At 36.8% G+C, this 24,369-nt stretch overlaps 1 protein-coding gene across 3 annotated transcripts in view; it reads right to left on the bottom strand.

The window, feature by feature from the left end:
- GRM3 (glutamate metabotropic receptor 3) overlaps positions 1-24,369 on the bottom strand; it is a 206,955-nt gene that overhangs the window by 6,898 nt on the left and 175,688 nt on the right. For all 3 annotated transcript variants that reach the window (XM_016148028.2, XM_016148030.2, XM_016148029.2), the window contains exons 4-5: positions 17,292-18,358; positions 5,929-6,103 (exon numbers count right to left, since the gene is read on the bottom strand). In XM_016148028.2, the coding sequence (XP_016003514.1) occupies positions 5,929-6,103; positions 17,292-18,358 (1,242 nt within the window). The remainder of the gene's footprint in view (positions 1-5,928; positions 6,104-17,291; positions 18,359-24,369) is intronic.

Raw genomic sequence — 24,369 nt, 5'->3', positions numbered from 1 at the left:
TAAAATAGCCTCCTTTCCAGCTCCGATCTCTGTGGTCACTGTTATTAAAGAAGGTGGGCTATATTTGCTTAGGGAAAACCAGCAAAATATTAGAGGTAAAGAAAAAAATGATTTAAGGGTTGCAAAAGAGCAGTTGTGAGACAAATACAATGGAAATGTTAAAAAGAATAAAGGAGAGGTATTAAACATCAATTTGCTAATACATGTAGTATTACCTATTACAGCCGGAGACTCTATTGTCTCATCCTCAGTGAGGAAGGGAGTGAAAGGGAATGGAATGAGGTTCTCAGGGATGCTGCGGACGTTCCTTTCCAAAGGGAAACATCTATCTGATTTGGATGTTCTAGGTGTATTTGGCTTGGAAGCAGATGGCTTAACTTGCTGAATACTCTGGGCTCCTCCTGCATTGGCCAGTGAGGATTTATATTTATAACATACCTATGCCTATGGCAAAGACCATCAATTCAGTCTGTGTTGCCAAATAACTTGCTAATTTGCCTGGTCAGGGAGCACATAGTGTCATTTTAGAATTCCCTGAACTGTAAAATGCAGGCATATTATGCTGCTTTTCTGGACTTGCACTGTAGAAAAGAAACATGGGCATTGTGTACTTTTTTTTTTCTTTTATAAAGTCATATTCAGATTTGAACAATGGCTCACTCCCTCTTAATTGGGGTATCTTCAAAGGCTTGGTCATTGATAAATGCAAACTGTGGTCCTTATGTGTTTGGTTTCCATTGCTGTAGCTCTGTGGAAAATTATACTGTGACTCTAAAAGACTGTTCATTTGATATTTTTATATTACCACTTTCTTTTTATAATGTGAAAATGCTTTGTAATAAAGAATAATTCTATTAATTGAGCAGTTCACACATTACCACCTAGACAAGTGACTTTCTGTACATTGTTTTGGCAGAGGAAATCAATCTCCATATGCCTATGGCTCCTTGGGGACCCAAATCTCGGTATCCGGTATCATTAGTTAGCAGAAGCCTCTCGGCTGATCTTAATGGTAATGACATATGTGCATCTGATTGATCACTATGAGCAAGAGAAACACACATCCCCTAGTCTGGGTATATAATAGCTCTGAAGACAATTGGGCACAGTCCATTTTTCACTCCTCTTTCCCTATTCTATGCTGACACAAACCTGTGCTAGTGCAACATTCTGACCTGCATGGGTCCTATACAGTTTTGTGCTGCATAACCTCATGCGTACATCCAGCTTGTCTCTTTCAAAATTAATGCAGTTCTCTTTACAAGTGCAGCATATCTTTTTGCTTGCCTGTCTTTGGGAACCAGCTCTGGGATGCCCCTTTGCTTCTAATCCTAAGCAAAATAAAGAATGACCTCTTATCTTTCTCATTCAAATACAAGAAATGTTTGCTTATGTGTGTGGGTGTGGGAGCAGCATTACAAGTATGAGTTAAGGACTTTGGGGTCTCTGAGTATAACTATTGGAAGGAGCATTCCCAGTTTCAGTAAATGTTTTCCGAGTGGCCAGGTGCTTCTGTGCCAGAAACACCTCTCTGGAAGATTCCCAAGGGAGCTGGGAGAAATAACTGCACAGATATGTGGCCACTGACATCATGAAGCAAAGGATGGGAATTCAGAATACCTCACCCTCTCAGAGCACAGTGCCTATTTCCTCTTTGAGGATCATCTAAGGAGACTTCCCTGCTGTGTGCTGATACCAGTAATGAAATATATAGGATGGTTTAGGCTGAGTTTCTCAAATGTATTCCTTGGACCACTTCCACTGAGTCAGCTGAGGTATCTGTTACAAACCTGATTTCCTTTGCCCTAGACCACATGAATCAGCATATCTGTGGGTGGGGCCTGAGAATCTCCATTTCAAATAGGTTTTTTTATTTTGTACACAAACATTAAGAGCCATTAGCTGATACTTACGCTTAATGGAGAAGAGTTAACTTTTCCTTTGTTTTTATTATTCACTATGTACAGTTAGAAGATAACAATTAAAATTCTCCTTTTTACACTTAGCAGTGTGTAAACATTTCTCCAACAATGAGCTTTCCAAGATCTCCTTAATTTCTTTCCTTCATTTCTGCTTCTGAGTTTGGCACATTTTTCCATCTTTTTGGAGCTACTGCTCAGCTATTGAAATCCAATACTGTTATGAATCACCTTAGGGATTGTCATGTAGCTCACTTAGGTTCTGAAGTGGTGTGGTATTTCCACTACTGTCTCGCCAGAGAATTAACTGGGAATTAATGTGGTTGCACCTTCCAGTCCAGGTGACTTCTTGGCAATGCATAAGATTAAGTGTATCAAGTTGCTGTAATCCCTGATAGGAGTACAATATTGGATTAATTTAGGATTTGGAGAGTGTGGCATAATAAATATGGCCACAAATTCTTTGGGAGGTAGAGTCTACATCACTCCCCTTGGATCTGAGCAGGCTCTGTCATGCTCCCTAGGATCCCATGGGCAAGGCCTCCCACCAAGGTGCCAGTGTTAAGAGTGAAAACCACAGTGGACCCTCCAGATCAGCGCAGTCTCAGCTGATCCCACAGACAAATTCCAGTCAAGGCCTTATGGAACAGATGGACTGCTCAGCCAAGTCTTGCCTGAATTGCTGTTCTACAAAATAATAAGAGATGATAAAAGAGTTTTTGTTTTAAGCCACCAGATTTTGGGCAAGTTTGTTTTGTGGGAATAAATAACAAAATGTGTGTGTTGAGGGTAATGCAGTTGCTGTACTAATTTAGTCTGATCCATATATGGGGTTTTGTTTTGACTTCTGGAGGGAGTTAGTCATAAAACCAGTAGCAATATTGATAACAATACTTATCAGAATAAATTATATGTAATCTAAGTAAAACATATGCCTTACCTAACAAACTCAAAAGAGTTTACGGATTTTTCTTCATTTGTAAAACAACATACTTCCCAGTACTTAGGAGGGAAATGGATATAAGCTGAGCTGTATAGATAATGGGGGAAACAGGCACTGGGATATTAAATCAGTTGCTTAAATTTTTACCACGGTGGATCAGTAACATATTCATGCATAGAACTAGATTCCATAGAAGCTTTCATACTTCTTTGATTATAATTCGCAGTGATAAATGTTTTACCTGGACCTGGTACATGTACATAAACTTAGGAGCAAACTTCGCAAAATTCTACTTACTTTTATTACATATAATGCATTATAAGATATTTTATTCTATTTTATTTTATAAAATGTTGCTCAAACATACTGAATAAACTGCATGACTCATTAATGGGTTATACCCTACAGTATGAAAAACACTGCCCTAGCCGTTAAGCTTTGCAGGACCAGTGGTTCTGTCCTGTTCTCTGCTGTGTATACAGGTGCTTAGAAATTTCTGGTGTATAGAAGGTGGTTAAGTATTGAATGAATGAATGAATGAATGAATGATAATAGTTACAATTTATTAAAATGGGAAGGATGTTAATCACAAGTGAGAAACCCCAGTGTCAACTCTTGAATTGTATATCTTTGAGTGTAACTTCTCTATTTTCTTACCTGTAAAATGGAATTTGTGATATCAAATACTCATGGGATAAAATAAGCCCACAAATATAAAACTATTTTGAATAACAGATATAGAACGACAACTGAAAGATCGATGTATTTGCTGCTTATACATTTTGAAATGCCTAGAGATATCATATAATATTTCACTTTGTTACTTTAATAACACTCCATTCATTTGGATTAATTAGAGGAAAATTGCTGAAAAAATGAGGTCTAAATTTAGACCTTTTTTAAAAAAAAAAATATTTAAAATGGTATTGAGTAACAAAATAGTCCTAAAATGTTGGACTGGGTAGACATCTACCTTGAAGTATTAATTGGGCCACTAGCAGATTAGAATTCTGAATGAAAGCTTAAGCAGGTTGAGTGTGTTCGTAGAACATTGTTTTTGTGTAAATAAGTATTTCCAAAATTCTGAAGAGAGGTTTTTTTTGAGTAAAGTGCCCTTATTATCCCTTTGGGAATTTATTAATTTCTAGTGTATGTATTTGAAAATACAGCCATTTCTAAATTACTGAGGTTTGGATGTATGAGATTTTGAGCAATGTCTGTGGAAGACTTATGGACTTTGCTAAATTGTTTCAGTAAAAACTAAGAGCTCTGAGCTATCAACAAGACTGTTTTTGCCAGGGGTAAATTTTGCTGCACAGCCTTGAGTAGCCTTCCTTTTGTTCTTCCAGTAAAGCCTACCAAGTATCTAGACTCATGAGAACCTTCCCAGCTTGCATTCTGGGTAAAATAGTATGCGGTAGTAGTTTGGTGCACTGGCTTTGAAATCAGAGAAACTGACTCTAAATTCTGGTTCCACTATTTTCAGTATGTGTGATCCTGGGTAGGTTTCTTTGTCTCAAGAGTTGTTTGTGTTAAATAAGATATAGTCTGCACACACACTTATGAATTATTTAACACAATGTCCAGCACATAGAAAACACTCCATAAATGATCATTCCTGTCAGCTGTTGTTATTATTGTTGTTTTTATTAGTTATTGCCAATTCTTGTCTGAACTAGCTAACTGTTACAGTTGGGCTGTTAGAAGAGATTTGTTTACTCAAGAAATATGCAGGTTTCTCTAAAATCCAAGGAAAATTACTTCACAAGTTTTACCATGTCCTAAGACTTAACTATTGTGACACCTGAAAATTTAGTTGAAAAGACAGTAATGTCCCCACCTCTATAGCAGTTCTCAACCAAGGAGTGGTATATATAGTGCATCACTGAACACATGCTATCAGCCGTCAGTCTTCTCTTTGTTTGCTGGGGCAAGGGCTGCCCTGTTCAATTTTGTTCTTTGTTGGAGAAACTAGGGCACTAATGTGATTGCTCACTCTGTGATGCTGAGCTATTTTGAGGTATCCTTTCTAATCGACTTGAGGCAAAATTGTGAAGTAGTCATTTGTCTCTGTCACTCCAGTCCTCCCTCCTCCTCTCCAGGCACTACTCCCCTTCCCCCGCTCATCCTTCTGTCAGTGAATTTCTTTTACTTAATACCCCAGATTAGCTGAAAATGGCTTAAAAGGTTGTCTCTTTTAGGTACATTTGTGCTTTAGAGGATGCTGAAGGATTAAATGAACGGTTCTCTAAGGATGCTGTTTCAGATATTTGCAGGCCAGTTAAGAGAGAATTCTGGAGTTATCCTGGTAGCCTTCCATTCAAACTGCCTTTTCAGCTGGTTCTCAGCTGAAAAAACATTGTGTCATTGAAATAGGGGAAGATCTATTCTAACCTTTTCCAAGGTTTGTCCCATGGGATGTTAGTTGGTTTAACAATTATCAAATACTTTTAAGAAACTCTGTAAATAACAAAGTTAAACAGGTTTCTTTGCTCTAGAGATTCTCAAAACATTTCACATGCTCATGTTGAAGGAGGAACGCTTTGTACTTCCAAGGGGGTATTTAGGATGTAGCATTTTCCATCTTATTCAATTATCTTCTTTTAATTTTTCATGAAGCAGCTTAAGCATCTATGTGACACAGACACATTTTACAGGGCACCAGTCTAGTACAACCCTGTAGGTCAATGAGTAAACTGAGGCAAGAAATGATAGAGAGACTCGCTCAAGGTTAACTATTGAACTGATTGCAAAGTCAGGACTAGTCATCAGTTTCTCTGACTCTACAACATGGTCAAAGGTCCTGCTTGCAGTTACAGATTTGATGTCTGTCTTCCCTGTTGCATTGCACTTACTGCTCTTGACTTGTCCACTCACCACTGGATTCCTAGCACTTAGCACAGTACCTAGCCCATGCTGTTTGAACCAGTACTTATTAAAATTGAATTGAGATTGTTCACAGGGATGGACATGTGCTGTCTGCTCCTCTCTATGCCCATTGCTTCCCCTCCGAGCCTGCTCCCTACTGCAATGCTATGTGAATGGAGGGGTAAGTTTCATACTTACACTGAGAATACATGGTCCCAGTTCCGCTGACACTGAACCTGTTGAGGTGCAGTCTGTGTGTGACCACATTCTTCTGGGGTTGGAACAGGATGATGTGCACCTTAGGTGCAAATAAACATCCCAGGACCACGAAGCCACTCAGGCTAACAGAGATGCACATGGTTGTCGTCTGCACCTATGAGAAAAAGTTGCCCAGTTAAGTGTCTGGCTATAAATTTAACCAGATGGCTAACTAAAGAGAGCACTGAAAAAGGACAAAACTGAAGACCCCAAATCCCCCACAGTTCTGTCCTTATTATAGATAAGCCAATACAATAATTATATTGGATCTTCTGAATTTGAGATATTCATGGAGAAACATTGCTTAGGGTTTGAAAGTAAACATTATTTGTGTTGGGTACTCCTGAAAGCTTGCCAAGCCTTTACATTTATTTTCTTGTTTTGTTTTGTTTTTCTTTATATTTGTATAAATGTATTTCTTCAGACTTACTGAATTCAGCATCTTAAATAGTACAATAGTGATCATATTGCTGATGGTTTCAGTCTATCAACTTGGCTCATTTATTAAGGTTCACTACATTATGAAAAAATTTAAGCCTTTTACAGTTTTCTATTTCTAACTCTTGCTGGGAGCTCTGCATCAGCTATTGTTTTTCTAGTCAATGTTTGGGGACCCTATTAACTATTTTCTGGAGTACCTTCTCTTTTAATTACTTCATTGGCATTGCTCTAAAATTTTGATACATCAGGTACTCACTATTCAATCGTTTTTGTTACCTAGGCTTCTATACACTCATCTTGACAAGAGAATTTTCACTTTCTCCCTCTTTGCTTCCCCTGAAAATATACCTTACCACTAAGTTTTATCATCTCTTCTTTTCATTCTCTTGCTCTCATTCTTCATCTTCTCTGATTTCATTTATCCTGGCTTCAGCTCCCATAGATTTTCTGGAAAATCCCAAATTAGATTCTACATATTTTATCACTTTCAGTACTGAAAAATGGAAATTAATTATTTCTTCTATAAGTTTTTACTCAGAGTAGCTATGGTAAATCCTAGAGTAATTTTAGATTTCTTTTTCCTTTTTTCTCTAGGCAATGCTATTACCTGATAGCATAATTATTCATGCCCTAAAGTGTTTAACTTTCTTCTCTAATCAAGGAAAGCTTAAGACCGAACTATTTCTGTTTTCAGTAAAAAATTCAGGTCCCACTTGTAGTATAATTCTTCAGAGTCTGGTTTTACTTTAAATGTTGAAAGCACAATCCATCCTCGGTGTTAAAGCTCTTGTGCCCTCTGACTTGGCCCTAAGTTGCAACCTCCTTTCCCTTTTGTCAACTATTATCTAATTCCACAATGTAAAATCCTCGACAAATCATTCCTGTGTTATTTGTAGTGAGTCCAATTACTGAGGTAATTTTTTTACATATATGCATAATATGGTATGAGAACTACACTCCCCCTGCCTCAGTTTTGACTGTGGAATCAATATATGTAAGATATCAGATCGTAGTGAAGGTAAGACAAGTTCAAATGTGCAAACTTTCAAGGAAACCTCATCTAAAAATATTTCTATAACTTTGAAACTCCTTATACATTCCAAAACTTTACAAGAAGAGGAGAAGCTTTTGAGAGAATATCTTGGAAAAAGCTGTGCTGTGAGTTCTATACCCTCCACCCCTTAGAGGGGGTTATGCCTCTCTCCTCACATTCCGAGACAGGAATGCTTCAACATGTCCATTAACAGAAGGTTTGTGGTTTTTCTGCAAGAGGAGGATGGCCTGGCTTGGAGCTTGATTCTTGTCTTAGAAATCTAGGAGGTGAGAAAGGCTAATTACTTTTTTTTAGCAGAGCACAGAGACTTGCTGCTGTGTTGAGATAGTCCTTTAATCTAAGAATTTATCAAAGCAAAGGATATATGAGTGGTATGCACGGACAAGAGGGCTCCACTATAAAGAGCCTCCATGGACAGTCTTGGGTTCATGTGGAGGAGCCTGGAGTCCTTCACAGAAAGAGGTTGGAGGGGTATATGTAGTTTGATGTCCTGAGTCTGAGTGTGGAGCCACAAGAAAGAACTCAGAAGAGAGAATTGCCAGCAAACTCATGCAAGGATCTGCAGAAGAAAAGGGCCAGTGAAAGCACCCTTAAATCATCTTCCATGTATTCTGAAGATGTGTTTTTAACCATTATGGACTTAGAGATCATAAAGACATCCTGCCGTATAAGAACTGTTTTACTTCTTTCTTATTACTCTTTAACTAGGCCTAAGAGGGAGATAGCAACTGGTGGGTTGGGGAGTGTGAACAGAAGAAGTCGACCATTGCAGGCTCTCAGCCCGAGGCAGGCCAGATTGCAGGAGAAATTGAAAATTAATGGTAAGTCAAGAATCGATTTTGATAATTACATAGGATTAGGCATTTAAAATCCCAATAAAGGCTATTTTATGTTAAAAATTATTGTAGGACCTTATGTTACCTAAGAGCACAAAAATTCATGAGATAGATGATTATTCTCACTAAATACTAAAGGGACAATGGGAGGAAGAGCTAAAATTGCATTTTGGTCATGGTTTATGCAGCATATAATTCAATATACTTGTTTTAAATCTGACAATTTTTAATTTTTTTAGAAAGCCCAATTATCAGCCTCATAGTGTCAGCTGTCCAGTTACTTCGATAGGTCACCCTATTAAAAGTCCGTATTTGTATATGATGCTTTGTTTTCTCTCTTTGTACACTACCAGTCCATGCTGCTCTGTTTTCATTTTCCTTAATAAACTCCTAGTAACATTTGACATGGTTATCACATCCTTCTTTTGGGCTTCCTGGACACATCCTCCTCTCACTGACCGCTCCTTGTTTTAGTTGTCTTTGCGGACTTTTCCTCTTCTATCTGAATTCTAAGTGCTATAGTGTCCCAGAGCTCAGTTTTTGGACTCTTATTTTTACCATCTCATTGAGTTTCATGGCTTAAGTACCTTTTATATTGATGATGTTAAGATATTTATTACTAGCTCCCACCTATCTTCTGGGCATCCAGACTTATATATTCAACTGCTATCTTGGCATATTGTTTTGGATATGTAATGGGCATATCAGAATTAATATGTAAGCCAAACTCAATCCCTCCCCTGAAGTGTTTCCATTTGAGTGATACCAAATGCCAAAGTACAAGCCAAAAACCTGGGGGTCATCCTTGATTTTGCCATTTTTCTTATACCCACACATCTAATCCAACAGCAAGCTCTGACTGCTTTTTTTGGGGCGGGGACATAATTCTCTTGTTCTACTTGTCTTTCAAGCAGAAGCTCTGACTGCTTTTCACTACCTGTGAAGCAAAGGGCCAGGATAGCAACAATTATAAAAGACTCAGGTTCCTTAATCTCACAGTTCCTCCCCTGTGATGCAACGACTGACTGTGCAGCAATCACCTGACTCACTTTGAACAGCCTGTGGAAAGTGGAGCTCAGGGAACCAAAGCCAGTGTTGATTGACACTAGCTATTGCTATTTCTTTGAGTCATAAAGTCCTTTTTGTCAGCATCGACAAAACTGTGGCAGGCTAATATGTTTCCTTGTAAGTATAGTTAAATCCCAGTCTCTACAGTCTTTAATAGTTTTTGCAATGAGCCTGGAATGGCTTTTTCAAAGAGGGAGTATAAGAGCCTGATGGACTGGATTTGAGAGACATCCATGAGAGTCAGTAGCAAACATGATGACGGAGTCATATAGCCAATCAAGCAATAAGCTCCATGTTATTGTCCACTAATGAGGAGATAGTCCTTTAATCTAAGAATTTATCAAAGCATCAAAGCAAAGGATGTATGAGTGGTACGCATGGACAAGAGGGCCACACTATATTCAGGGAGGGGGCCACAGGCTGTGTAATAGGAAGCAGGTTCAGATAGAACTATTGGACTGGTGCTATATTGCTGTTAACTTTTCTCTGGGGATGGGAGTAGAGTGGGGTGAATTCTTTCCCAATCTGATTCAGGTTTGCCCAATTATAGCAACTAGTACTAAAATTTGTCCTGGGTAGACAGAAAGTTGTGCTGCCTTTCACAGAAAAATTGCAGAGATAAGCACCTACACTGAGCATGAAAAGAGGGACCTTCAGAAAAGGCAGAAACCAGATGAATTATTTGAACTTTGGCTGTGCTTTTGGGAGATGAGAGGGCAGGGTATACAATGCTTATCAAGGAAGAATGACAACAGCTGGGCTCTCTTAAGGCTTATCCCCTGCTGATGTCTCTCATGCCAAATTTAGATCCTTTCCAAGATGACAAGGTCTCAGTTTTTTGCAGTAGAACCTGGCTGCAAAAAAAAGAGCTTCAGTGTTCCCTGTGAGATTTCTCTGAGATAGAATATGCTCTGAGAAACTATAGATGGAGAACTAACTAGTATTTGGGCTCTTACTGACCTGGGTCCGGTTTAAATGCTGATAAAGGTGCTACACTAAGGAATGAGAAACTGATGCAGAGCAATCTAGATAAATTCTTGCAGTCAACTGCAGCACTGGAAAACTTCTCTAGCTCTTATATTAAAACTAGGCAAGACCCTAAGAGATGTTATTATGGCAAAATAGCAAATGCCTTGGATTAAGATGAACACCTTCAAAAGAGTTGCTGCTGTGCAAGTCAAGGCAGAGTTAGAAGTGCAAAAACCATGTGCCCAAGCAGAAAGCTGTTTGGCTCTGGCTTCTGCATCAAGAGGCCCCCCCAAATCAAAATGAATAGTGACATTAATGGTAATTTTGCCATCTAACGTAGAATTATGGGTGCTCAGAAACATTGGACCTTTGTTTCCTTAAGTTATGAGTAGCTGCTGCTTAAAATTTAAAGCCCTTGTGCCTTGCATAATGGCCTGGGACCACTCTCCCCCTCCATGCTGCCTGATTCCTTTTTACTCTCTATGCTGATTTTAGCTGCTTTAAGGAGAAAGATACATAAAAGGATAGGATCAAGGTCTCATCATCCCCAAGGCCGGCTGAAGTCCATATGCACTAGACCCAGTATGCTGGGAAAATTCAGGGATGGAAGAGCTCAAAATTTTATGCTCTTTTCATTATAAACAACCAAGTTATCACCCTACCCAGACTTGATAGGGAGAAGGCAACGCTGGGACTAGAATCCAAATTTAAGGGGGCATCCACAACTCAGTAATTAAGACAAATAATATTTTATTGCAATATTTTTTAAAAATAAAGCTTTATGCTAAAAACCCATGATGAACATAGTACCAACATTTTAAATGAGGACAGGGTCAGTAACAGTGCTGTACTGTGATGTCGTCAATCTTAAAGCAAAAAGAAAAATTAGTAATACTGGTCCTGTTCTGATAACTGATTACGCAGGTGTCACCTAGCCCACTTTGCATAACCTAGTGGAAATTGGGACCTGGGAAACCTACATAAATGCTGACACTCTGGCTACAGTGATGGCTGTGAGTGATAAAGTCTTTTGTCTGTGAATCAGTTTTCTAGCAGCATCCCTGAAACTGTGGCAGGCTAACTTGTTAGACTGCAAAATGAGTATAAACCCTTCACAGTTCTTGAATGGTTTTCTCTCCATTGTTAACATCCCACCATCGGCTGTGGCCACCATTGGCTCTGACTGGAACATCCACCATAGCTGCCTAGCCAGTCTCCCTGCCTCTGCCTTTGTTTTTTGTCATATAGTCATAGTGTCTTCAGAAGCTTTATTTATTTTTTTTAAATGAAAGATTGTAAAATGTGATCATTAAACTCCTCTGCTTAAAATTTTCCAATGATATTTTTTTCATATAGATTGAAATCTGTACTTTTAGCTATAGCTTATTAAGTCCTACACCAATCAACTAGCTCCCCTACCTCTCATGTAAAATCACTCTTCCATTTACTCATTAAACTGTAGCCATATATATCTTTCTTGTTTAAGACATTTTTGTGTAGATGTGTTTGTACTTGCGATTTCTTCTGTCTAGCACATAGAATTCCCATGCCTGTCTCTTTCCCATCCTTTAGTGGAGTATTATGAAATAGGCACTAACATGGGATGACAAACATTTTAAAGAATTTAAGATTCGATATATTTTTTTTAAATATTCAAAATAGTCAACATGAGAAAATCAGAATCTCTCTGTATTTTAACATTGTCAAAAGTATGGAATCACCTCTAAAGTTTCTGTGTATTGAAGGTAGTTGTTTCACCTTACCCCACCCTGATAACAATCTAGTATCTTGATACTCAAAAGATGATCTTTTGTCTCCATCACCTGGGAGCTTGCTACAAATCTAGAATTTTAAGTCCCATCCCTCCTTACTGAATCAGAATCTTTGATCTCCAGGTGAGTTGTATACACATTTAATTTTGAGAAGATCTGCAGTAATATAACCACCCTTTCCTTCCATCATAGCACTTACCACCATGTGAGTTATGCTGCATTTTCATTTTTTCATTATTTACCCTCCAGCTCTATCTTCCCCTTACTCCTTTCTTACTGTACTGTAAGTTATAAAAAAGGAGAGACTTGTCTTTGTTGATAGCTGTATCTCTAAGACCCACAATAAGTGCTCAAATATATTATTGGAAGGATCACTTTGTAAGTTATATAAATGTATAACCACTATGCTGTATATCCAAAACTAATATAATATTGAATGTCAACTGTAATTGAAAAATACAATACAATATAATACAATACAATACAATACATGCTCAAATAATTTGGAGGATATGAATAAACAAAACACTCAGTAATTACTATTAATTAATTCCCTTATGTATGACTTTCCACTGAAACATGGTCTAGATTCTCTTCTCCCCCCCCCCCCTCCCATTTAAACTATGTATTGGATCCCTAATGACTCAGTGTTTGATTCTACACTATCTGGGATAGTTTTGTTGTAATACAGAAGAAGATGCCCTGGATATTCTCAAAGATCCTTTGGTTTTTAGATTCTTACCCAAGTTCCTGCTTGCTTTGTCCTATATGCCTATAATAGCTTCGATTAGTTCTGGTTGTTCTAAGGCTCTACTCTTTCAAATCCAGCCTCTATATAAAGGATAAATAAGTTTGTGGTGTGATATAAAAGGCATGCATTTGGATTTGAAAAACTTGCCACCTGGGAAGTTAATTATCCTCTGAGTCTGTTTACTTATCTTCCCAGTGGATAATAAAATTTGCTTTCCAGGGTGCTAATGAGGATCAGTGAGCTCATGTATGCAAAGCATCTAGCAGAGTAAGGTCTCAAGGGCTGATCAGGAAAGGTTAGTTCCTTTCTTTCCCTTACACCTTTCATCTTGCCACTTTTTGCCTGAGCAAACAACCAACCAAAAGAAAATAAGAAAAGTTAAAAAATTGCAAGACCTTAAAGCCCTTAAAAACTATTTAAATGAATTCCTCTGCCTGGTAAAATCTGACCAAGTTGCTGATTTCCAATAGTTTCTCACTAGACCTCCCCAACTCATCTTCCATTTGAATAAGACCCATCTTAACTGGATTCTGTTTGGCCTTAAGAATATTCCCTATATGCCCTGTATTCTCTAATTATTTAAATTGCACTTTCTCGCCAAGGTACCTTTCAAACCCATAGACGTTTAAGAATCTATATCACCAATTTAAGTACAAACTCTCATGTGTTAATTTTGAATTCTTTCGTGCTTGTTATTTTTCTTCCTAGCTGGGATATAAGATTTTTGAAGACTGGAATCATGCTTTATATTTATTTGTAACTCATAATGGGTGGCAAAGTACTAAGTCATAAACCTTGTTGGCTGTTTGATGCCTAAATTCCTTCTAGCTACCTTTAAATTATTGGGTACTTATCTAATGCTGCTGATTCTATCTGAGCCACATGGTTTGCTTCTGGGAAATTTTTAATCTCAGTCTTGTTGTGGAATTCCTAGAACAAAGGTCCCAAGTTCTAATGCTTATAGGGTCCATGCAGATTCATAAGTGAAAGGAGCTAAATGTAAGAATTCAGGGATTTGTGGGAGTGTGGGTAACAGGAGTGAGGGTGCCCTGTCTAGAGTCACACCCCCTATTCAGGTCTGGCTAATTGTTGCATGTAGCGATTTGAGTCCACATGCTTTACTCTGACAAGAGAAGCCAAGAATCTGGATATTTACGTAAAATTTCTCAATTTTCTAACTTTGGCAAATTGAATTTCAAAACAGCATAAGACAAACTAAAGATATCTGTGCAACAAGAAGGGTATGTGACTCCTTAGATTAGTGGTTTTCAATCTTGGCTGCAAATTAGAGTCACTTGGGGAACTTTGAAAAGTCCTGATGTCTAGGCCATAGATAAGGCCACCTACATCAGAATCTCTGGGACTGTGCCCCAGGTATTACTATATTTTTCAAAACTACCCAGTTGATTCAATGTGCAGTCCACTTTGAAAACCACTGTGTTGGAGGCTCCAGTCTACCTCCTCATTTCTTTTACAAATTTAGAATTGGTGTTTTTTGCAAGGAGTAACTGAGGCCTCAGATGATCTCACTGTGATTGGATGCCTTAATTAACATGGACCTTAAAACCCTCAACTCTACAATTTCTGCCCCATTTGCCTCATGTCTTCTGCCATGTGATGAAGTATCAGGTATCTTCAGCTAATTCCATTTAGTCAGTTCATCTACTACATTGCTATCATGGTAAAGGAAAAAAAGGAGTCATTTTTGTGTTTTAGAAATAAATGCTAATTCATTCAATACAATCAAAGTTTTATAATGCTATTTATTCTCAGTAGTATTTTCTGCTCTATTTTTTTTAATTAGCTTTTTTGAGAATAAATAGTTTCATATATAATGTAATAAAGATAAAATAATTAACATTGAAAAACTATTTTGCAGTTTCAATATGCCAAATCATGTCTGCTATGGTTGGCTTCCTAAGAACTCAAAAAAGTCCTTACAGATCTATAGGAATGAATGTGTCCATAAGGAAAAAGATAAAAATGAAGACATTAAAATACATTAACTATGATTCTCCATTTTAATCCCCATGCTCTAAAGTTTTGAGCTAAAATCAAAGTTTCATATAATCTGACTTTTTGTGGATTCAGTTCTGATGTTTTCTGACAGATTTTCAAGTTTTTAATAGGTAGTCTTAGAAACCCTTACCATTCCCCCAACACTGAACTTATATGCTTTATTCTTCTTGCTTTTCCTCTAATGTAATCCATAGGTTTTAGTCACATGGTTGTAAATAGTTTAATAGACTGGATACATTAAGTATTGCTAGTCTCTTTATCCCATGCTTTAAAAAGCTTTGTCTTAGGAAACCATTAACAAAACAAAAAGACAACCGATTGAGTGGGAGAAGATATTTGCTTATGATACATCTGATAAGAGGTTAATATCCGAAATATATAAAGAACTCATATATCTCAACAACAAAACAATCCAATTAAAACATGTGCAGAAGATCTGAACAGATATTTCTCCAAAGAGGAAATACAGATGGTCAGTAGACATATGAAAAGATGTTCAAAATCACTAATCATCAGGGAAATGCAAATTAAAACCACAATGAGATATCACCTGACACCTGTCAGAATGGCCATCATCAATAAATCAAAGAACAAGTGTTGGCGAGGATGTGGAGAAAGGGAACCCTCATATACTTTTGGTGAGATTGACAACTGGTACAGCGACTATGGAAAATAGTCAAGAGGTTCCTCAAAAAATTAAAAATGGATATAACTTTTGACCCAGCAATTGAACTTTTGGGTATTTATCCAAAGGAAACCAAAACAATAATTCATAAAGATCTATGCATCCCTATGTTGATGGCGGCACAATTTACAATAGCCAAGATATGGAAGCAACCTAAATGCCCATCAACAGACAATTAGATAAGAAGTTATGGTTCATATATACAATGGAATATTACTCAGCCATTAAAAAAAATGAAATCCTACCATTTGCAACAACATGGATGGACCTAGAGGTTATTATGCTGAGTAAAATAAATCACTTACGTGTGGAATCTAAGAAACAAAAAGCAGACTCACAAATATAGAGGTCAATCTGATGATAGCCAGAGGGGAGGGGATTTGGGGGGCTGGGAGAAAGGAGTGAAGGGTTAAAGAAGTGCAAATTAGTAGTTGATAGATGGTCATGGAGATGGGGAACATGGAATAGGGAATACAGTCAGCAATAAGTTAATGGTTAGGTAGAAAGCCAGAGGAGAGAAGGAGCAATTAGAGGGATCATCTTATAAACTATATAAATGTCTAACCAATGTACTATGTACTTGAAACTAATAATAAAATAACATTAAAAATAAATAAATAACTTTGTATTTTTTTTGAACTGCAATATTCAAGATTGGGTAATGTAAGAATTGCTGATAAATGGAAATTTGGGGACTATTACAGCCTACAGAGGCACTCCATTTTGTGTAATCATGATATAACAAAGAAACTATTATACCTCTGGAAAACTTTCAACTGTGACAATTTATGAACTATAGAGAATAAAAACCAATTGCTTCAAGAGAAAAAAATTCTTATACTTATTCATTGTAAAGTATTAAAATCAGAAGTAAAAATGCAAAAGTAACTGATGAATGTTTGAGAAATCATGATGGAATCATGAACTTTTCCTTCAGAAGACTTGGTAATTATACTGAAGCCCAGAACATTGAGCTATAGTTTACTAAAGACTCTATGAATAATGACTTAATTAGATTACTTGGATATGTACAAGTTATGACTAGTTCAAGGATTACATATATATGTGTGTGTGTGTGTGTGTGTGTATATATATATATATACACACATATATATATATTTATATATATATATATATATATATATATATATATATATATATATATATAATCTTATATCTACAGGGACTAAATTGTAGAAAAAGTGTAACAAATTAACATTGTATTTTATCTGTCTTAGAAAAGTGATGCTTATTTGAAGCTTGAATGAAAGTTTTTAGATCTTTAAACTGATCCTGGCTTAATGTAAGTCTATCTTAATTTATAGATCGATCCGTAGTAGCCAGGTCCTCATTTGATATTTAGTGGTTCAAGTCTTATCATGCACTTTCTAAATTTAATTAAAAGTTTTAGGAGTGTGTGTGAGTGTGTATTCCATATTCTCCTACTAGATTATAAATTGCTCAAATGACCATGCATTTACATTTATCTTCTTCTCTGTGCCTGGCACAATGCTTTGCACATAGTAGGCACTAATTAAATGCTTTTAAACATAATTAATTAATTTCCACATATAATATGGCAGTTCATCATGGCATTTATAATTATCTGCCTAATTGCTGAGATGAAATAAAAGGAATCTATTTTAAATCCTACTTAACAAAACACTGACAAGATAAAAGGAAAAGAAGAAACCATTCAAATACTTACTCTATAGTCACTTGATGTCACATAAAATATAGGGAGGAAGGCCAACCAGATGATGCATGTGGTATACATGGTAAAACCAATGAACTTGGCTTCGTTGAAATTTTCTGGGCATTTCCGTGTTTTGAAGGCATACACAGTGCATAAGATCACCAGGATCACATCGTAGGTAAGTGAGATCAACATGCTGGAATCTTTGACATTGCATTTTAAGATAACTGTTTCCCGCTTCTCTGGGAGGGTGTAACGCCTGGTGCCTGGAGCCTCCAGGATGAGCCACACAGACACAACCACAATTTGCACCAGTATCAGACCCAGGCAGATGAAAACCTGAGAACTTGGGCTGATGAATTTTGGCCTCTGAGCGCCATTCTTTACCCCATTGAAGATGCGGGCGATGCAGTTTGTTTTGGTCAGCAGGGCTGAGTAACAGATAGCAAAGGAGGTCCCCAGTCCCAGTCGGCGCAATGCGCAGATGAATGGTGATGGCTTGGCAATGAAGAAGAATGTCATGCAATATGACAGGCCAACCCCAAACAATAAGATGTAGCAGAGCTCCCGACCTGATGCTTTGACCAAGGGTGTGTTGTTGTGCTTGATAAAAACGGTCACAACCATGCATGTACATGCAAAACCCAGGCAGGCAATGGTGACCGGACCGATTGCCCAGGCATCTTCCCATTTGATGTAGTCTTCAGGAAGGTCAAAGCAGCCAGAAAGGTCTGCAGTGGGCCACTGCCCAAGGCCGCAATCCATACAGGTAAACTCATCAACCAGGTATTCGTAGGACTCGCAGGGGATGCAGATCCAGCAGCAGACATCCCCTGGCTGCATATTCTTCATTTCATTGGGGGCACAGGGGTCACTGCACTGGGAGGTGGGGATTGTGTTCCGGGACCAGTGGATAGAGTCGACATCTAGTGATAAGGTTTCTGCCCAGTGACCAACCTTCAAGTAGGAATACTTGCCACCCACATACTGGAAATTGAACACGTTGTATCGTCCCATTCCATCTCCAAAAGTGTCAAACTTGACAATGCTATCTGCACCTTTATTTGGGTTGAATGGAGCTGTGACATGTAAAGTGAAAGAAAGGGGGAAAAAAAGAACACTGTTTAGGTGTCTTAGGTGTGTTCAGTCAATTACTTTATGTCATACCCTTAGCAAAACTGAAATAATGAGGAATAAGGATTCCAAGACCAAAATAATTTATCAATTACCATTGAATTCACACATTAAAAACTGCTAGAGTATTCATGTATTCATAAAGTCGTTCACTTAACATTCCTGAGTGCCTCTTATGTGCCAAGTGCCATGGTAATCATGAGCGCAATACAGTGTCTGCTTTCAGGGGAGCTTGGTATGTAATAGGAACTGGCTAACACATGGTCAGTTCTGTGTGGTGTGTAAATATTCATTTCTCAAAATAGTCACAATAGGAATTGGACAAAACTTTCTATATCATTCTTATTACATATTTATGTACAGCTACCTAAATATTTTCATAAAAATATACAATTAATAGAATTTTTCTCCTTCAAAATGAAGAAAAAATTTTTCATGATAAATGTATGCTATGCTTCTTTTAAATAGTTCAGATGATAAAGCAGGGAACAAATGAAAACCCACCTATCATTCTTCAACCCTAATACTTTCATTTTTTGTAGTACATTTATTCTGACTATATGTATGCATAGGTCTATATGTAGCATGTTCCTATTCACATGAACACATAGAACCTGGATATTCTTAAGGCATCAACATTATGAAGAAGGTAGGTAACTATTCTTTAAAGATTGTCCTAATTATAAAGTATCAGTAGCCCTCAGCCAAATGACCTATCAACTGTGTCCTTTTCTTCTAGCAATTTGTGAGTTCCTAAGCGGTAGCTTTCTAAGCATCTATGTTTCCTCTGGTTGCTGCTTATCATGTTTTGCTTGTCAATGTTAGCTGCTGTTCTAATCAGCAATTTTTATGCCACCTACTCTGGTCTACTGTGTGCTTACTATTTCATGCTGACAAGCTTTACTCTTTCCTTAAATGTAGAAGAATGTTTCTTATGTCTACATAATACACAGACAAACTCTATTAGTCAGAGTAGGCTTGACTGTATTGGTAAATAAACCTAAAATTGTTTAATGGCTTAAACACAATGGAAGTTTATCTCTCACTTATGCAGCCATCTAGAGTCTTGGTCAGTGAGCATATCTCCTCCACGTGGTGATTTGGAAACCCAAGTCTCTTAAATCTGAAAGCTGTACCAATTCCTAGAGCCTCTTCTTCATCAGTGTCCATCCAGCAGAAGAAGAGAGAGTGTGTGAAGGAGATGTACCTATTGCTTAAAAGTGTAACCCTGAAATTGGTGCATGTTTTTGTTCACATTTATTGATTAGAAATTAGTTACAGGGCCACACTCAACTTCAAGGAAGGTTCAGGAATGTGGTTTAGCTCAAGTACCTAACTACAATCCTATAGAATGAGAAAGTGGAATTCTGAGCACATTGCAATCTCTTACTCTGCAGGTATTTGCTGTTTTTGTTGCCTCCTCCCGGAGCTCTATTCCACCATATCTGAGGCTCATATTATTTCAGCCAGTGGGAAACATCTTACTGTTCTTGGGTCCAGCTATTTTATGGAGGGAAAGCGTCCCTTGATGAGTTACTTGGGTCCTTTGTGAAATAAACTTCACATTTTATCAAACAGCCCTCCCCTGCCTAGGACACATAGGTGCCACTACAGGGTTGGGTGGTTTATAGTAACATTTCATTCTACATATTAAGTCTGTTAGCAAAGGTAGTCCAATATGACAAATTTATTCATAACTTATCATGATTTTTTTCTTAATGATCTTGTTATCTCACCCGTCATTTGATTTTACTAACCTTCACCTAGCTTTCCGCCACATTTGCCAAACCCATCACATATGTCTGTGTGTGTCTGTCCTCCAGTTGTAGATTGGCTTCGAGTTCATAGTGAGACAGAATGATGCAGTGGATGAATGCATAGTTTTGGATTTAGATGAATTATGTGTGATTCTCATCTGTCTTTTAATAGTCATATGTCCTTAGGCAAATTAACTTGATTCTATTCCTTAATCTGCAAATTATAATATAAATGGAAATTATAAAGTAATATAAAATATTAAATGAGTTGATCATTTTCCATTGATTAATAACACTTGCCAAATATTAAGTTGCATGGTATTCAACTCTCTATGTTATTTGTTGTTTCTCTTGATCTCTTTCTACAACATTATGATCTTTGTGCGACTACTACAACTTTAATTGTTTTAATATCTGTTAAGACAAGTGAACATAGAAGTTGAAACATTGTTACTATCGGAATTCTTATGTCACATAAAAATAAATTTGTTTATGCTTAGAAAAACTTAATTACAAATTTTAGGGATTCCTTTCATATGTTACAGATAAGTAAAATGTTAAATATTTAACATATTTTACATGAAGTATAAGAACCTCAGGTGTGTTATTAATTTTTTTATTCTACAAAATTAATCTTTACCAATGTTTAGTTGATGTTATTAGATTTTCAGGAAAAGATTTATTAAAGGAATATGTTTAGATATTTCACCATTTTCACAGCTTATTTGTAAACTTACAAAATTATACATTATTTATTTATAACCTATAAAAGGAGTTCCTAAACTTTTCAATATAGACTCTGTAAAGAGAATAAACAAACTTAGTTTGACATAACAAAAGAATTCTGATATTGATTTCTATTCCTGAAAATACAGTAATAATATTTCAATTCCCACTTTTTTCTTAATTGAAAATGTCAAGCATTAATAAATGTTTTAATGATCCTAAGTTAGGACTTTAGCTCTGGCTTTTACATAATGTTGCCACTGTTTTTCATGAGGTTATTTTTAAATTGAGGGGAAGAATATATGTAGACTTTTCATCAGTTTTATCCTCCCTCCCTTTTTGTTTCGAAAAATTTCAAACCTACAGAAATGATGAAAGACAAGTACAATGAATATGATGTAATTGGAATCACCTGGAATTAACTAGTTGTTAACATGTTGTCACATTTGCTTTTTCTCTATTTTTCTGTTTTTGTTTTTGTTTTTGTTCTTTGCTAAAATACTGCTATTAAATATTTGCTGTTAAAAAAGTATACAAATATGAAGTACCAATATTAATATAGAGCAAGGATTGGAAAACTATGGCCCACAAACCAAATGGGTTTCTGCTTGTTGCCTGTTTTGTAAATAAAGTTTTATTGAAACACAGCCTTACTCATTTGTTAATATGTTTCCTATGGGTGCTTTACCACAACAGTAGAGTTGAGTAGTTGCCCTAGAGATTGTTCAGCTTTAAAATATTTATTATATAATGCAGTCCATAAAAATTTGCATATTCCTGAAATAGAGCCAAAGGAACTCATACACGACAGTTTGGAGCATACCAGTTGGTATTAAAGTTAAATATTTACATATTTATGAGTCAGAAATAACATTCTTACACATGTTCCCAGGGAAATTCTTGCACAAATGTGCCAAAAACATGTAGATGAATGTTGTTAGTATTGTTTATAAGGGGAAAAACAATTAGAAATAACTTCAATTTACAATACCACTCACAAATTATTTTGTGGATTATTCACAATTTTATGATGTTGCACAATTAAACAACGAGTTATAGGAAAGACGATGCATGTATTTTAGAAATAATATTGTGTGAAATGACTATATGATTCTACTTTTATAAAGTTCTAAGATGAACAAAACTAGAAGTATCATTTGGGGATACATACAGAAATGATACTTTTTTTCAAAAAGCAAGTGAATGATGCTAACAAAATTCAGGATAGAGCATATTGGATGAAGCAGTGGTATGCGAAGGATGGGTTAGGGAAAAGCACAAAGGTGAATATCAATTTAATAAATTCTGCTTTTTATTTGGAGTATTTTTCCTGGATGATTATTTTATTGCTATGTTTCATAAATTGCATTGAGTTAAGCATACTCTTTGTATTGCAGCATTTCATAATCAAAATATTTAAAAATTAAAATTTGAGGATATACTTTTCTTCTAATTCTTGGAAACTAATGCTGCAAGGTATATTTCTCCTTTCACATTTGGGGATTGGGAATTCAATTATAATCAATTGCTTCTGTTGATATAATGAATTACTAAGAGATATACTAAGATATATTGGAAAGAATAGTTTACATATACCAATTTTAATCAGATCAAAAACATTCCACTTAAGTGGCATCAAAAACAATACAAAAAACTGATAAACTTAATAAAATATGTGAAAGACCTATATGAGTACTAATGAAAGACAAAAGAATGTTAGAACAAATGAAAAGACATACAATATTCTTAGATAGGATTCAGTCCTCTCCTAGTTGATTTTAATAATAATATAAAAAGTAAATTTCAATAAAAATATCAACTTAAAAAAACTAAAAAATTTGATTCTTAAGTTCATTTGGAAAAACAAATCAGCAAGAATGATCAGAATAGAGGGAAAAAAAACTGGCATAGACGATAGAGGCTCTGTTTATTCCTCTAGTGACCAAATCAAAGCTGTGACGGAAACAAGGAGCAGCAGCAAGGAAAAATCACCTGGGATCTTGGTGAACAAGCCATATAACTAGGGAAAAATCCAAGATATCACTGTGCAATGGCAGGAGGTAAGATGGGGTGAGGACGCAGAACTGCCAGGTTTCAAGTGGCTGAGTGAGACAGTGGCTGAGTGAGATGGAGGCTGTGGCAGCGGCAGACTCCTCTTAAAGGGGCCGTGTCCATGAGCAGATTTTTGCAGTGATGGATCTGCTCCCTCTGAGCACCAGTACCCATTTGGCTGCACGCACGGGGGTACCAGGGACTTACAGGCAGACATTGTCGGAGCTCTGTACAGAGTGCCGGAGGTATCCATTATTCCCTGTTGAGCCCTTCCCACTCCCAGTGCGCACAGTGCCGCCATGATGTTATCAAACTGGATAACAGAGGTCACTTCTTCCAGAAAAGTCCCTGAAATCTTACTTCCCCCAACTTGTGGCCCCACCAAAACCACATTCAGGTATATCCTCAGTGAGTCAGGTGCTCCTAAGACTGACACTGGGGCAGCTGGCCTCAGTTTCTGGTGTGGCCTTTTGAAGCAACTATAAGCATAGCATCTGTGGCTTGCTTGCTGAATCTTAACAGGTGGCCCTGGAAGGGTAGAGGCTTGGGCTAAATTTGGCCTGCAGCTGAACCCCTCTGAGGACTATGTCACTGGACACCTACTTTACAAATCCACACTTATATGACCAAAAGACTTAGGAGCTTTGTTGAGTACATAGAAACAGACACAGAAAGGCAGCCAAAATGGGAAGACAAAAAAGTAGAAACCATATGAGAGAACAGAACAGAGATCCAGATACAATGGAGTCAAGTAATCTAACAAATGCAGAATTCAAAACACTGGTTATAAAAATGCTCAATGAACTTTTGTAGATAAATTCAGTGAGAACTTCAACAAAGAGATAAAGAACAAAAAATGGAAATGAAAATTATAAGAGGGAACCAGCCTGAAATGAACACATTATCTGAGATGAGAAATATATTAAATGGAATAAACAAAGTGAATAAAGAAAAGGATCAAATGCCATATCTAGAGAACAGGAAAGCCAAGGATGCTCAATCAGAATGGCAAGAGATAAGATGCCAAGACTATAAAAATAATTTAAGGAGGCTATGGGACACTATTAAGGGTCAAAATATCCATCTGATTGGCATAACTGAAGACAATCAAGATGTTAAACAGATGTTTGAAGAAATAATGATGAAAAACTTTCCTAACCTGGTCAAGAAAATGGATGTAAAACCCCAGGAAGCTCAGAGAATCCCCAATCTCTTTGAGAATCTCTTTGGGATCCAAAGAGACCCACACCAAGACATGTCATAATTAAAATGCTAAAGGTTAAATACAAAGAAAGAATATTAAAAGCAGCAAGAGAAAAATAGTTACCTATAAAGGAACACCTATAAGGTTGGTAGCTTATTTTTCAAAAGAAACTATGCAGGACAGAGGGCTTGGCAAAAAATATTCAACATGATGAAGA

Source organism: Rousettus aegyptiacus, unplaced genomic scaffold (assembly GCF_014176215.1).
Source record: "Rousettus aegyptiacus isolate mRouAeg1 unplaced genomic scaffold, mRouAeg1.p scaffold_m13_p_13, whole genome shotgun sequence".
Lineage (NCBI taxonomy): Eukaryota > Metazoa > Chordata > Mammalia > Chiroptera > Pteropodidae > Rousettus > Rousettus aegyptiacus.
Note: the sequence above shows the minus strand (reverse complement) of the source record. Positions and strands in the feature narration are given on the sequence as shown.